Source organism: Branchiostoma lanceolatum, chromosome 19 (assembly GCF_035083965.1).
Source record: "Branchiostoma lanceolatum isolate klBraLanc5 chromosome 19, klBraLanc5.hap2, whole genome shotgun sequence".
Classification (NCBI taxonomy): domain Eukaryota; kingdom Metazoa; phylum Chordata; class Leptocardii; order Amphioxiformes; family Branchiostomatidae; genus Branchiostoma; species Branchiostoma lanceolatum.
In genome coordinates this window covers 15,505,552-15,519,653 of record NC_089740.1, presented here as the reverse complement: position 1 = coordinate 15,519,653, position 14,102 = coordinate 15,505,552, and the positions used below count along the sequence as shown (strand labels likewise).

The 14,102-nt window shown below is 43.6% G+C and overlaps 1 protein-coding gene across 1 annotated transcript in view; it reads left to right on the top strand.

Annotated features, from left to right (window-relative positions):
• The first annotated feature begins 578 nt into the window (after positions 1 to 578).
• Positions 579 to 14,102, top strand: part of LOC136425205 (uncharacterized) — a 39,451-nt gene continuing 25,927 nt past the window's right edge. The window contains exons 1-19 of the mRNA XM_066414001.1: positions 579 to 792; positions 1,152 to 1,306; positions 1,731 to 1,799; positions 2,163 to 2,379; positions 3,248 to 3,375; positions 3,832 to 3,879; positions 4,237 to 4,453; positions 5,157 to 5,326; positions 5,610 to 5,645; positions 6,232 to 6,448; positions 6,866 to 6,978; positions 9,237 to 9,308; positions 9,806 to 10,022; positions 10,953 to 11,080; positions 11,575 to 11,791; positions 12,089 to 12,204; positions 12,669 to 12,794; positions 13,152 to 13,397; positions 13,808 to 13,955. Of these exons, the coding sequence (XP_066270098.1) occupies positions 647 to 792; positions 1,152 to 1,306; positions 1,731 to 1,799; positions 2,163 to 2,379; positions 3,248 to 3,375; positions 3,832 to 3,879; positions 4,237 to 4,453; positions 5,157 to 5,326; positions 5,610 to 5,645; positions 6,232 to 6,448; positions 6,866 to 6,978; positions 9,237 to 9,308; positions 9,806 to 10,022; positions 10,953 to 11,080; positions 11,575 to 11,791; positions 12,089 to 12,204; positions 12,669 to 12,794; positions 13,152 to 13,397; positions 13,808 to 13,955 (2,786 nt within the window). The 5' untranslated portion in view covers positions 579 to 646. The remainder of the gene's footprint in view (positions 793 to 1,151; positions 1,307 to 1,730; positions 1,800 to 2,162; positions 2,380 to 3,247; positions 3,376 to 3,831; positions 3,880 to 4,236; positions 4,454 to 5,156; positions 5,327 to 5,609; positions 5,646 to 6,231; positions 6,449 to 6,865; positions 6,979 to 9,236; positions 9,309 to 9,805; positions 10,023 to 10,952; positions 11,081 to 11,574; positions 11,792 to 12,088; positions 12,205 to 12,668; positions 12,795 to 13,151; positions 13,398 to 13,807; positions 13,956 to 14,102) is intronic.

Below are 14,102 nucleotides of genomic sequence, written 5' to 3'. Positions count from 1 at the left end.
GCGGTACCTTGTAGTCAGTTTCTCCGGCGGCACAGAGACCCCAGCCCGTAGAACCCTAATTAGCGCACCGGGGGAGTTCTAGCCGGGGAGTTGACCGGCCCTATCTATAGAGCGTAAAACTGACGGCTAGAGAGCTGCTCAACTCCCCGGAGCGTTGATTAAGGCCGGGCGGGCAGACTGTTCTCTGGCCACCGTAGGAAATCGCTAGCGACCCGGTACTAGTCTGGCGCCCAGGCAAGTAACCCATTGGCTTTCTAATGAACTCATCTATAAGTCCTTGAGCCTACGTTTTGAATCTTTTTAAACAAGAATCAATAGAGAGACAAAGAGGTAGGATGGCATTTTATCTATTTATTTATTTTATTTCATTCAAATTGCAGCAGGCAATACATGACCACCCAGGCAGCAGTAGTTTACAATGTTGAAAACTGCGCATATATACAAAATAAGGATGGCATAAATATTCATGGTGGTTACCGCAAAGAGCTTTAACTACTGCAAAAACCTCAAACAGAAAACCCCTGCAAACATTTCTGCATTTACAGCATCATATTCACGTCATGTTTCTCCTACAGAATGCCACCCTATCCGGTACGGCCGGTGTTCCGCCCTGCCGTACTCCGACACCCGGTTCCCCAACCTCGTCATGCACCCCAACCAGGACTTCGCCATCGCCTCGGCAACGGGCGTGTTCTCCGCCATGGACATGCTGGGGCTGTCCCAGTGCCACCCGGACATGGAGGCCGTCGTCTGCTCGCTGTTCTTTCCCACCTGTGAGGCTGAGGGCATGATGTGAGTGTACCTTATTTGTTTGTTTGTTTGTGTGTGCATGTGTGTGTGTGTTCGTTCTCCGTCCTGGACATGCTGGTCGCAGTGCCGACATAGACGCCATTTTTTACTCACTGTTCTTTCCCACATGTGAACCTGAGGGCATGATGTCAGTGTGCCTGCTTGCTTGTATGTCAGTTTGTTTGCACCTTTAGGAGGGCCTGCCTGCTCTTTTCCTTAGGCGTAGGCAGCCTGTTTTTCCAGAAACCAAGATTGCATCTTTGCATTTTCAAGTTAAAAACTGTAATGGAAAACAATGTTTGATGCTACAGTAATGCCTGAAAATGTACTAAAAATGTCTCATTTGCCTGATAACCCTTCAGGTTGCCATGCCGATCGCTGTGTGAAGAAGTCATCACGTCCTGCGGAGTCCCTGTGATGGGACTGGTGGGGCTTGCTGACACCCCTCTCACTGCGGCCCTCCCCTGGGTCGCCATGGCCTGTCTGGCCCTTCCCGAGGAAAACTGCATCGCTCCAAGTGAGTTCATGTTCAAAAAATGCCCCTACAGTTCCAGAGCAAGCTGCTAGGGGGCCAAAACCTACACCACTTCTTCCTTTAGTTATTACAAGCTATCTGCCACCAAAAAATCAAGACTATAGCACATCCAGGTCAAAAGATACAAGAAAGTTCTGTTGCAGTACCAAGGTCACATACCAGGGTGCCCAAAATTGACCAAAATGTAACTTATGTACCATTTTTCCTAAAAGTATGTTCTATGTTTTCTGGGTACTCTTTAAAATCAACAACTTGTATTAGCAGCTACCCAGATGTTTTGCGGATTAAGTTTTATTAGATAAAAGATAGATATTTGGGTTGTTTCCCCATCTAGCTCAAACTTTGTTGCTCAACACAATTTCTCATCATATCTATGAATTGATTCGATGTTAACTCCTTTTTTCAGCTTCCCCAACCAGCCCACCCGTCCCAGCTATGGCTACAGGACTAGGACAGATCCTGTACAACAACTCAGGTAACATTAGGTGTATAGTACAGACAGATTTTATAGTGAACACTCAAAGGACTTGATGCTTGGGTCATTGTGAGAAAAAAATCTATATAAACATCGAAATGTGGGCACAATGTAGGCACCTGAACCTCACAGATCTAGAAACTACGCTGTTGTGATAATGGAAAAAAAAACTTAGTGAAGGAAATTCTCTAATAGTTTTTGACTTGAGCATGAAAACTGTGGAAATGTCCAGTGCATGAAATTACACTGTTTCAAAAACACCTGTAATGGAGAACTTTAGAATTTTCCTTTTGTTTGATAATCAACCTTCATTCTTTTTCCACAGAAAATTGGTCTGGGTTTAATTTCAGTTTTTTTTTGCAGAATGTACTCCCGTTCCGTACGAGCGCTGTTCCGTCCTGCCGTACTCGGAGACGCGTTTCCCGGGCATGCTGGGGGATTTCGCGCCCCAGCTGGCGTATGGCGTGGTGCCTAACGTGTTCGGGGTCATCGACCTCCTGGGGATGTCTCGCTGCCATCCTCACTTGGACACCTTCGTCTGTGCCATGGCCTTCCCACAATGCTCGTCTCAAGGAGTCAAGTAAGGAGTCTTAGGTCTTACGTCTTTAAACGTTTCCTGAGTGTTCTTCTTAATAGGTTTTACATCTTAAACCTTTCCCCACGTCTTTTTTTGTACTAATTCTGTGCCTTGGCCTTCACCCAGTGCTCTCCTTGGGGAGTCAGGTAAGGAACAAGGCTTAAGTTTTTATATTTTAAGTTTTTTGAAGGAGTCAAGTTAGTAACTTTACGTAAGTAAGTAAAACCTTACATTTTTACATCTTAAACCTTTCCCCGCACCTTCATCTCATCTACGCCATGGCTTTCGCAAAATTTTCGTCTCAAGGAGTCAAGTAATAAGGAACACATCTTTTAAGAATTTACATCTTGAAACTTTGAGTTTATGTCTTAAAAACCTGAACTGTGGGCGAAAACTTGTTGGTAAGCACTTTACAAGTTAGTAACAATTCTTTAGTTGTCTTAGAACTTTCCCTTAGTCTTCCACGTCTTAAGTTCTGCTCAAGAAGTCTTGATTTTTTTTAAAGACTTTTCTGATTATTCTTCTCACAGAGTCAAGTTAGTTTAAAATGTTCATGTCTTTATGTCTAAACTAACTCTGAACCTCTTGTTGTTGTTGTGTGACGGCGTGGCGTAACGGTTAGAGCGTTGAACTCGGAATCCGTAGGTCCCGAGTTCTATACTCACCATGCCCCGACGGTGTGCCCTTGGAAAAGGCACTTTAATTTACACTACCTTCCCGGACGGTGGAGTGACGCCCACCGAGCCTACTCGGCTAATCTGTCGAACTGGGTGCCAAAAACACCCTACGGATTTGGTTGCCGATGTGCCAACATCTAGCACATTTGCCACTGAGAACCGTTAATTTTTTTTTTTTCTTGTTGTTGTTCCAGGATGCCGTGCCTATCGTTTTGTCAGCAGATCCTGCACACCTGTGTGATCCAGGCGCTGAATGCAACCGAGCTGGAGTTCCTCATGTTGGCCTGCTACGCACTGCCTGAGGATAACTGCATCGCTGCACGTAAGTACCAGGCTTGACAAGTATACATGCATACAGTAGAGAACTTGCAGAAGGTAAACCTCATCGTCGCCAAGTACGGTAAGAGAGTCTTCTTCAGACAATGTTTTGGGTAGACATCCAACTATTTTATGGTGAGAAATTAAACACGTTCTTGTATATAACGTTATGTAAAAAAAATCATTTACTAACTTGTCCTGTCCTTTTCACACACAAATTCAGTTATTTGATATGTTCCTTAGCGCCTCCCCCTTTGATATTTTCCCCTTGTTTTATCTGTACCGGGCACTTGCGTTGTATCTAACCCATGCGTATCTGCTGATAATCTCAGATATAATGCTAAGCAGTAGAGAAGATGAAGAAGAAGGTGTGTTACGCATTGATGCGGTTTACCGGGTATGCAATACAAACAAACAAACTCTTTTATGTTCTAACCTTGCCTTTCTATCATTTCTACAGCTGCCCCGGAAGCTCCCATGAGCGAGGCTGCCTCCTATAATAGCACAGGTATCGTTCTGTATTTTTTGTATCTTATGTATGATTGTACTGTTACGTCAACCTTTCTGTTATGAGATGTATTCATGTACTAGATGTATAGACCAGAGGAAGAATAGCTGAAATGCCAAGCTAGTTGTGGATCTAGGTAAAGTCACAGTGTATGTTATGTATGATTGTTCTGTAATGTGATGTATTAACCTTCTCCCTGCTGCCTAACTCTGTAACCGATAGGGAATCGGGGGCCAAACAGCTACTTTAGTGTGCTAAAAGTTGATGTTTTAAATACATAGACCAAAGGAAGAATTTCTGAAATGTCAAGCTAGTTATGGATCTGAATAAAGTCACAGTGTTATTTTGTTGTTTCAGCCTGCCAGCCGCTGCGTTATGACCGATGTTCCTCGCTGCCCTACTCCACCACGCGGTTCCCCAACCTGCTGATGCAGCCCAACCAGGACTTTGCCATCGCCTCGGCTCACGGCATCATGAACGTGCTGGACATGATCGGGCTGTCGGAGTGTCATCCTCGCCTCGAGACTATCGCCTGTTCGCTCTTCTTCTCCTCCTGTGAGCCGCAGGGATTCATGTAAGTACATGTACCACAAAATCTCCAACACAATTACCCCTGTAGTTTCTAAAACAGCCACTAGGAGAACCAAAATAGACCTGTCTGAGTGCCACCCTCATCTAGAGACCATCCCCTGTTCCCTGTTCTTCTCCTCTTGTGAGCCGCAGGGATCCATATGAGTACCACGATTAGTCTCTAGCAAAAATATCCCTGCAGTTCCTAAAACGGCCACTAGGGGAACCAAAATAAACCTGTCCGAGTGCCACCCCCCGTCTGGAGACTATCGCCTGTTCCCTGTTCTTCTCTTGTGAGCCACAGGGATTTATGTGAGAACCACAAAGTCTCCAACAAAAACGCCCTTGCAGTTCAAAAAATGCTGCTAGGGGAACCAGTTGCATCCTTACGTAGGGGCCATCACTTGTTCGCTCTTTTTCTCCTCTTGTGAACCGCAGGGATTCATGTGAATACTGTATCAAATGAGTCTCCAACAAAAATGCCCCTGCAGTCCCAAAAATCTCTGTTAGGGGACCAAAACCTTTCCCAGTGCCACCCTTGCTTAGAGACCATTGCCCGTTCACTATTCTTGCTCTCTTGTGAGCCTTTATGGATTCAATTAATAATAAAATTTGATTGTCCTAACATAATTGTATTTCATCCCTTTGCAAGCATCCTGACCTCCCGGAGTGGTAATCTAGATGGTTCTTCCCTTGTTTCCGGCCAGGTTTCCGTGCCGATCGCTGTGCGAGGAGATCATCACGTCGTGCGGAGGGCCGGTACTCGGGCTGGTCAGGCTGGAGGAGTCGCCGCTCGCAGAGGTCGTGCCGTGGCTCGCCGTCGTCTGTAACACGCTGCCTGACACAAACTGTATCGGTGGGGAGTCATCATCTGGAGGTAACATCATTATTATATGTCTATATGTTTTTACACGTGTGTGAGTGAGTGAGTGTGTGTGTGTGTGTGTGTGTGTGTGTGTGTGAGTGTGTGTGTGTGTGTGTCTTACATGTTTGTCTGAAAGGCCTTGCTGTAGTCGTGTGTTGTCTGTAATGCTTTGAAGCAATCATCTAGACCTGTATCTGATGGTACTAACTATAATGATCATTGTAACTGCTGTTTGGGCTGATGTACCAGCCTAACTTATACCTCATTCACATCACATTCTATTGTTCTGTTTCAGGCAAACCTGGCCAGGCAACACCTCACAACCACACTGGTAAGGGATCATTTTCTTTAAAAAACAACAACAACAATGTTAACGAAAGAAATTGAATTTAGCCTAGATATAGTTAATATACAAAACATTTAAAGTGATTTTTCTGTTTCTATGCTGCTTCAGCATGTGAACCTGTCCTTTCTATAAATAAAATTATATGAAATGAAATAGAATAAATGGAGTAAATATAATAAACAGAACAAATAGAATGAATTAAAATGAAATAAAATTAGATAAAATAAAATTTGTTTCTGTGACTATGACCGCAGCGGCTGTAACCTCATCCAAGTCGCCCAGACAATCTTCCCAAACTTCTTCGGCCTCCCGAGTCAGAACTACGCTCTGATCATCACAAATTGAAATATACAATATACCAAACATTTATCATGATTTTTCTGGGTTTTTTTTACTGTTCCAGCATGTGAACCTGTGCAGTATGATCGCTGTAACCTCGTCCCAGATGCCCAGACCATCTTCCCGAACTTCTTCAGTCTCCCGAGTCAGAACTATGCTCTGATCATCACAAATTGAAATATACAATATACCAAACATTTATCATGATTTTTCTGTTTTTTTACTGTTCCAGCATGTGAACCTGTTCACTACGATCGCTGCAACCTCGTCCCAGACGCCCAGACCATCTTTCCAAACTTCTTCGGCCTCCCGAGTCAGAACTTTGCCCTGATCGCCACACCTGCCGCCATGGGTCTGCTGGACGTGCTGCAGGTCACCGGGTGTCACCCTCACCTGGATAAACTCCTCTGCTCCCTCTCCTTCAAGCAGTGCACACCTGAAGGAGTCAGGTAAGCAGCTCAAGAAAAGGTTTAAGGCCTCAATCTTAGTGACGTCATCAGAGGTATTGATTGTATTTGGCTTTGCACATTTTAATCAACTTTAAAGAACAAGGAAAATAAATCATCCACCAGTAACCAGTTTCCGATGCACCTTGTCTTTGAGGGATGTCCCCATAGCTCAACTGGTAACAGACTCATAGTAGAGCTCCTGGTTCCAATTAGTTGCTAACTTGGAGACCCCGGATAAATTCCCGGGGTCATTTTGGTTTGGGCTGCTACACATATAGCTTACTACAGAATCAGAGAGGAAACTTGCTGCCATATGTGCCACTAGTCACTACAAGGGATGAACTAACAAACAATTGAACACCGTGTTAGAAGATTGAGGACATGTTTCTAAATCTTTTGTTTGTTTTTGTTCCCTAGGATGCCGTGTCGCTCCTTCTGCCAGGAGGTGATCGCTACCTGTGGTGGACCTGACCTGGAATTTCTCTCCCTGGCCTGCTACATCTTCCCCGATTACGACTGTTACGCTCCAGGTTAGTTAACTTAGTTAGCAAAATCATTAACTCCTTAAGTTTAAGTTTTTTAACTCATTAAGTTTTCCCTGACACTATTACGCTCCAGGTAAGTTAAGTTAGGAAAGAACATTAAATCATTAAATCTTTCCTTACACTGACTGTTACGCTCCAGGTTAGTTAACTTGGTTAGCAAAATCATTAACTTCTTAAACCTGTGGGGGCCTGAGCTAGAGTTCCTCTCCCTCGCCTGCTACGTCTTTCCTGATGACGACTGTTACGCCCCAGGTTAGTTAACTTAGTTAGCAAAATCATTAACTCTGTAAACTTGTGGGGGGGCTGAGCTTGAGTTCCTCTCCCTCGCCTGCTACGTCTTTCCTGATAACGACTGCTACGCTCCAGGTTAGTTAACTTAGTTAGCAAAATCATTTACTCCTTAAACCTGTGGGGGACCTGAGCTTGAGTTCCTCTCCCTCGCCTGCTATGTCTTTCCTGATTACGACTGTTACGCTCCAGGTTAGTTAACTTAGTTAGCAAAATCATTAACTCATCAACCTTGTGTAGGGGGCCTGAGCTAGAGTTCCTCACCCTCGTCTGCTATGTCTTCCCTGACAACGACTGCTACGCTCCAGGTTAGTTAACTTAGTTAGCAAAATCATTAACTTGTTAAACCCGTGGGGGGGGCTGAGCTGGAGTTCCTCTCCCTCGCCTGCTATGTCTTTCCTGACAATGACTGTTACGCTCCAGGTTAGTTAACTTAGTTAGCAAAATCATTAACTCCTTAAGTTTAAGTTTTTTAACTCATTAGTTTTCCCTGACACTATTACACTCCAGGTAAGTTAAGTTAGGAAAGAACATTAAATCATTAAATCTTTCCTTACACTGACTGTTACGCTCCAGGTTAGTTAACTTGGTTAGCAAAATCATTAACTTCTTAAACCTGTGGGGGCCTGAGCTAGAGTTCCTCTCCCTCGCCTGCTACGTCTTTCCTGATGACGACTGTTACGCCCCAGGTTAGTTAACTTAGTTAGCAAAATCATTAACTCGGTAAACTTGTGGGGGGGCTGAGCTTGAGTTCCTCTCCCTCGCCTGCTACGTCTTTCCTGATAACGACTGCTACGCTCCAGGTTAGTTAACTTAGTTAGCAAAATCATTTACTTCTTAAACCTGTGGGGGCCTGAGCTAGAGTTCCTCTCCCTCGCCTGCTATGTCTTTCCTGATTACGACTGTTACGCTCCAGGTTAGTTAACTTAGTTAGCAAAATCATTAACTTGTTAAACCCGTGGGGGGGGCTGAGCTGGAGTTCCTCTCCCTCGCCTGCTATGTCTTTCCTGACAATGACTGTTACGCTCCAGGTTAGTTAACTTAGTTAGCAAAATCATTAACTCCTTAAGTTTAAGTTTTTTAACTCATTAGTTTTCCCTGACACTATTACACTCCAGGTAAGTTAAGTTAGGAAAGAACATTAAATCATTAAATCTTTCCTTACACTGACTGTTACGCTCCAGGTTAGTTCACTTAGTTAACGAAATCATTAACTCATTAAACCTGTGGGAGAACTTAGATATGGTTTGTCTCCCTCGCCTGCTACGTCTTCCCTGATGACAACTGTTATGCACATGGTTAGTTAACTTAGTTAGCAAAATCATTAACTTCTTAAACCTGTGGGGGCCTGAGCTAGAGTTCCTCTCCCTCGCCTGCTATGTCTTTCCTGATGACGACTGTTATGCCCCTGGTGAGAGTTACCTTTGTTCGTAAAATCAGTAATGTTTCCTGATGACGATTGTTATGCTCTAGTTCAGTTAATTTTGTAAAATTATTAGCTCCTTTCTTTAAAAAAACAATGTATAGTGTTTTGGTGGCACCGCGAATATATATATATATATATGAAACACCTCAAAGACTTCAATTTTTGCTGGAGATGCAGTAATGTTTGGCTTGGTTAGTCATCGATGGAATACTGTTATCACTACAACAATTTCAGCACCGCTGACAGAGACCATCACCATGCTCAACATAAAGCATAGGTCTAATGAAACTCCCATCATAGAATGCAGGAGACAGCATAATTGAAAATGTGGTATATTATATTGTAGTACAAAGCAGATCTAAATGGCGATTTGTTGAAAAGAAAGCATAACTCGGCTCCGTTTGCAATTATACTGAATATATGTAAGAAATTTACGGCATTTAAAAAAAGATAACTTTATACTACTTTCTATGAGTAGATCTCTTAAAGTGGACATTATGCTGACTCTTTATGTTTTTGTTATTTTCAGCTCCCTACAATATGTCTGCTGTACCCGACATGTCATCTATGCACAACCAGACACGACCGTCCAACCACACTGGTTAGTCTCTCTAGAGTTTATAATCCTTAGATTTATATTTTGGCAGTATTTCACTGCATGAGAGTTTGCTGCAGTTCAGTTGACGTTATGCTTACACTGTGTTAGAGATAGAGATATGTGACGGTGTAGCTACTCTCATTTCAAATGCAAAATTTCTTCATGTAATGCGTCTTAATTCTGATAGGTTCTGTATTTGAGTCAGTCCGTTATGGTCCCCACTTCACTATAACTGTTAAAGAATTACAAAATATACTTATCAGTTGTGGCTTGATGCATTTGCATAATGTACTATGCATTTTAACTCTGATTTCTATGTTCTGTATTTCCCCCAGTTTGTGAGCCAGTCCGTTATGGTCGCTGCTCTGCCCTGCTATACTTCCACACCAGGTTCCCCAACGCACTGGGCTTCCTAGTGCAGGGGCGCCCCCTAGCAGCAGTACATATTACTGCATTTACCAATGTTTATTATAATAACATTATTTTCTGTATTTCCCCAGTTTGTGAGCCAGTCCGTTACGGTCGCTGCTCCGCCTTGCCGTACTCCCACACGAGGTTTCCGAACGCGCTGGGCTTTCCCCTTCAGGAGTTCTCGCTAGCGGCGGCGCCCGCCTTGTTCGAGGCGCTCGACATGCTCCAACTGTCCCGCTGTCACCCCGCCCTGGACTCCCTCGTCTGCTCGCTGTTCTTCCCGGAGTGCTCGCAAGGAGACGTCAGGTACGTCTTCAAGACAAAAAAACATAGTTCTTAGATCGTAGTATAGTCTAGAAAATCAGTCGTCTTTGAGGACCCCTTAACTCCTTCGTCTGCTCGCTCTTTTTCCCAGAGTGCTCGCAAGGCATCGGGTGGGTCTTGAAGACAAAACATACTTCTTAGACTTAAAAAAGCACATTGTGATAATATACTGAAAGATCAACATGAGCATGAGGCCACACAAACTTAATTGTTGGCTTTAGGATTCAAAGAAATAACTGAAAGATCAACAGGAAAACAGATTTCCGGAGAAGAAAGTCTTTTGTCCACACGGATGTCAATGACTATAAGCTATTATATCTTTTTATAATTATAAGTTACAGAATGTTTCGTCATAAAATGTGCTGAAGTTGCTTTATCTTTAAGTGATGATAATCCAATAATAGTGAAAACCAAATTTGATCTTTATGGAGCTATAATTTTGGGTGTGTCTGTCTGTCTGTCTGTTTGTCTGTCTGTCTGTTTGTGTTTCCGCACTACTGTAGTCAGCATACATGTAACTCAAGAACCTCTGGATGGATTACGATGATATTTGGTATGTGGGCAGGTGTTGTGAAGCCGAAGTTCAAGGTTGATCTTTGGCCCCCTGGTATGTGACCTTGGTACTGCAACAGAACTTTTTGTATCTTTTGACCTGGACGTTTTTTAGTCTTGATTTTTGGGTGGCAGATAGCTTGTGATGTAATAAAGAAGTGGTGTACAATGTAGGTTTGGGCCCCTAGCAGCTTGTTTTGTCTGTGTCACTCCAATCAATCTATCATCCGCTGGCATCAACTGCTGATGCATGGGGGCTGCAGACATCTCTCTCCCTGATGTTCCTTTCTGGCACAGGACCTCCAATTGGCTTTGGTGACCCCTCGGTGTAATCATTGTTTATTTTTGTGTACTTCCCAGGTTGCCATGCCGATCGTTCTGCCAGGACGTAGTGGCGACGTGCGGAGGCCAGATCCTGGCCATGGCTGGGTTTGAGTGGATCAACGTCGTCTGTAACGCGCTGCCCGATCACGACTGTACAAGTCCAGGTCAGTCTGGTATTCCTGTGTCACCGGTCATTTTAAATTATGGAGGCAACTTTCTAAACTTCAATAGCATCATTTAATCTTATTGCATCTTAAAGATAAGATGCAAACTGAATAAGATAAGTAATACTAATTGTCAATATCTGTTACAGAGTCATGAAAAGGACCTTTTGCAAAGTTGAACAATTTTGATTCAACAAAATACTTTCCTTCAACATTTGCATCTCATCAAGAAAAGGTCTTCAGATCAAGAAAATGTCATCCACAAAATTGAAGTGTAGGCTGTATTTTCTCCGTAATATACTGTCTTTGGAAACATAATTGTTTTGAAACTTGTTCCTCCAGTTCTGCAGTGTGAATCTATCCAATTTGACCGCTGCCAGGCCATGCCTTACTCTGCAACCCACTGGTGTCTTCAGCATTCCAAACCTGAAGCTTCAAAATTATAGTCTCCGTTCTTAGTAATAGCAGTTATGTTTTCATTTCCTCTCCTTCAGTACTACAATGTGAGCCTATCCAGTTTGACCGCTGCCAGGCCATGCCTTACTCTGCGACTCGCTTCCCGAACGTGTTCGGCATCCCGGACCAGGACATGGCGCTGGCGGTCGCGCCGGGAGTCTTCACGGGTCTCAACTTCCTGTCCGACTGCCATCCTGACATGGAGTTCCTCACCTGTGCACTGCTCTTCCAGGAGTGCACTCCGGAGAGAGTCAGGTTGGTACAAACAAACAAACAGACAAACAAAATTAACAAAAACAATATCTTACAGAATTTAAGCGAAAACTTAATTGGAGTGACTGTATCTAAGTATGCACAGCATATAATTCATGTACTGTGCATATCTGGCTATATCTATAGATAGATAGATACAGTCACACCAATCAATAATATTATTGTTTTCAGGGTTCGCTGACATTTTTGGCAAAAACAGTCCAAAAGAAGAATGGAAACAAATGTTTTCTTTACAGAATGGTCGCTTCTTTTCAAACCTTGTTGTCTGTATTTCCCCAGACTGCCGTGCCGCTCGCTGTGTCGGGAGGTTGTAGGAACCTGCGGCCGGATGTTGGACATGGAGTGGCTGTCAATCATGTGTGACGCACTGCCCACTGAGAACTGTATCGCTGGTGGTGAGTCTGACTCTTCAAATCTACAGACCCGCGCTGCATGTTTAACCTTCTCCCTGCTGCCTAACTCTGTAACTAATAGCATATTTGGTGCCAAACGACTACTTCAGTGTACTAAAGATGAAGACATTTCAGCTGATCTGGACACAAGAAGTTATTTCACCAAGAACACGGAATAACGAGACGGCATACCCCGTGTTGTATTTTATATTTATCACACGGTCCAAAACACCCGAATAATGTGTACTTCCCCCAAATACTCTGTTTGAAAGTGCAGACCTCTGTGAGTGTGCTACTCATTGTTCAACTTTTCTTTTGACTTTGACTACATGGTAGATCAGTATTTAACTCTTTTCCTAAAATGAAATTAATAAGCAAGCCTCCCTTAAGTCATTTGTAGGAATTATCATTCTTTCCATTTGGAGGAGTTTGCTTGTTTGTTGACTGGTTCATGTTTCTTTTTCCAGCGGGTCCCTGTGGAAAGGATGAGTTTGCGTGCCATGGCCCAGGAGGTAACATCACCTGTATTGACAAGAGTCTGAAGTGTAACGCGATCTGGGACTGTCCACTGGGACAGGACGAGCTCCACTGTGGTAAGTCCAGTTTTATCAAATGCTTGACAAAGAAACAAACTTACCTTCAAGTTGAAATTTCATCAGCGTTGGTAGAAATCATTCCGAATCAAGTTTTAACTGTAATTTCCAACTCAAAAATTGGACCAAAAAAAAAATTGGACTTTTCGAAATTTCGGCTGTACAACACCAGTCTTTGTTATCAAGGAGTGAGCAATCCACCGTTGGGATGACGTCATGTTATGCAGATAGCACAATTGACTCCGTGAGCAGTGGATCATAAGTTGCAGAAAGTCTGTCGTGCTTCCTGTCTCTATTGAGTGAAAGAAACAAACTTTTTTAGAGTTACTGTACTAAATTCTTTCTTCCGATTTCCAGCGGAGGAAGGTTCTTGCCAGGCCTGGCAGTTCCAGTGTGATTCGCCCGTCCTGTCCAGGAGGAAGAGAGAAGATCACAACGACTCCAGGATGGGGGAGGAGGAGGACCATGATGAGTGGAGGGAGGACCATGAGGGTCCCAGGGATGAGGAGGAGCACAGGAGATCCAGGTGTATCGACACCTGGCAGGTGTGCGATGGGCGCCCCGACTGTCCGTCTGGAGACGACGAGTGGCCTGAGCGCTGCGGTAAGGAAGTCTTAAGAATGTTTAATTGTATAATCTTTGTTTTTAGAGTAGAGTAGAATTGCTTGTAGATGTGGTATCCTTGTATATGATGTATAATACTTTACCTTTGGGACCAAGCTATAAACAGCAACACCTATATATTAACCAGTCAGAATTGCCCAGAGGAAGGTGACAGATGGTCACTGAAACATCAGTATCGAATAAAACACTTGGTTGTGTACAAAGAGTCTTTTTATTCATGGACTTACTAAGGTGATGAAACTACTCATAGTGTATCTTTGTCTATATCTTTGTCTAGTTGAACGTTGTAAGCCGGTACAGTATGGCTTCAAATTGTTGTATAATTGCATGTGAAGTAGATTAAATGTGATGAAATAGTGCTTATATTTTTCTCCTGTATGTTTGTCCAGCCGACCGTTGTGAGCCGGTACAGTATGATTTCTGCGCCAGTCGTGTGGACAGCACCGCCTTCCCCAACCTGAGGGGCCACCAGACCCAGCAGGCTCTCATCAACGCCTCCGCGGAGACAACACCAGTACTGCAGCAGATACTCGACAGGTACTGTGAACTTATCGCTCATTTGTTGTCCACCTTGTATGTAGTGCCTAGTGGTTTAACAACATAGGATAGCATGTTTCCTTGCTGTTTCAGTAGCAGGATATATTTTTAAAGGGCTTGAGGGGTTGGTAGTCTTCCTATTTAGGT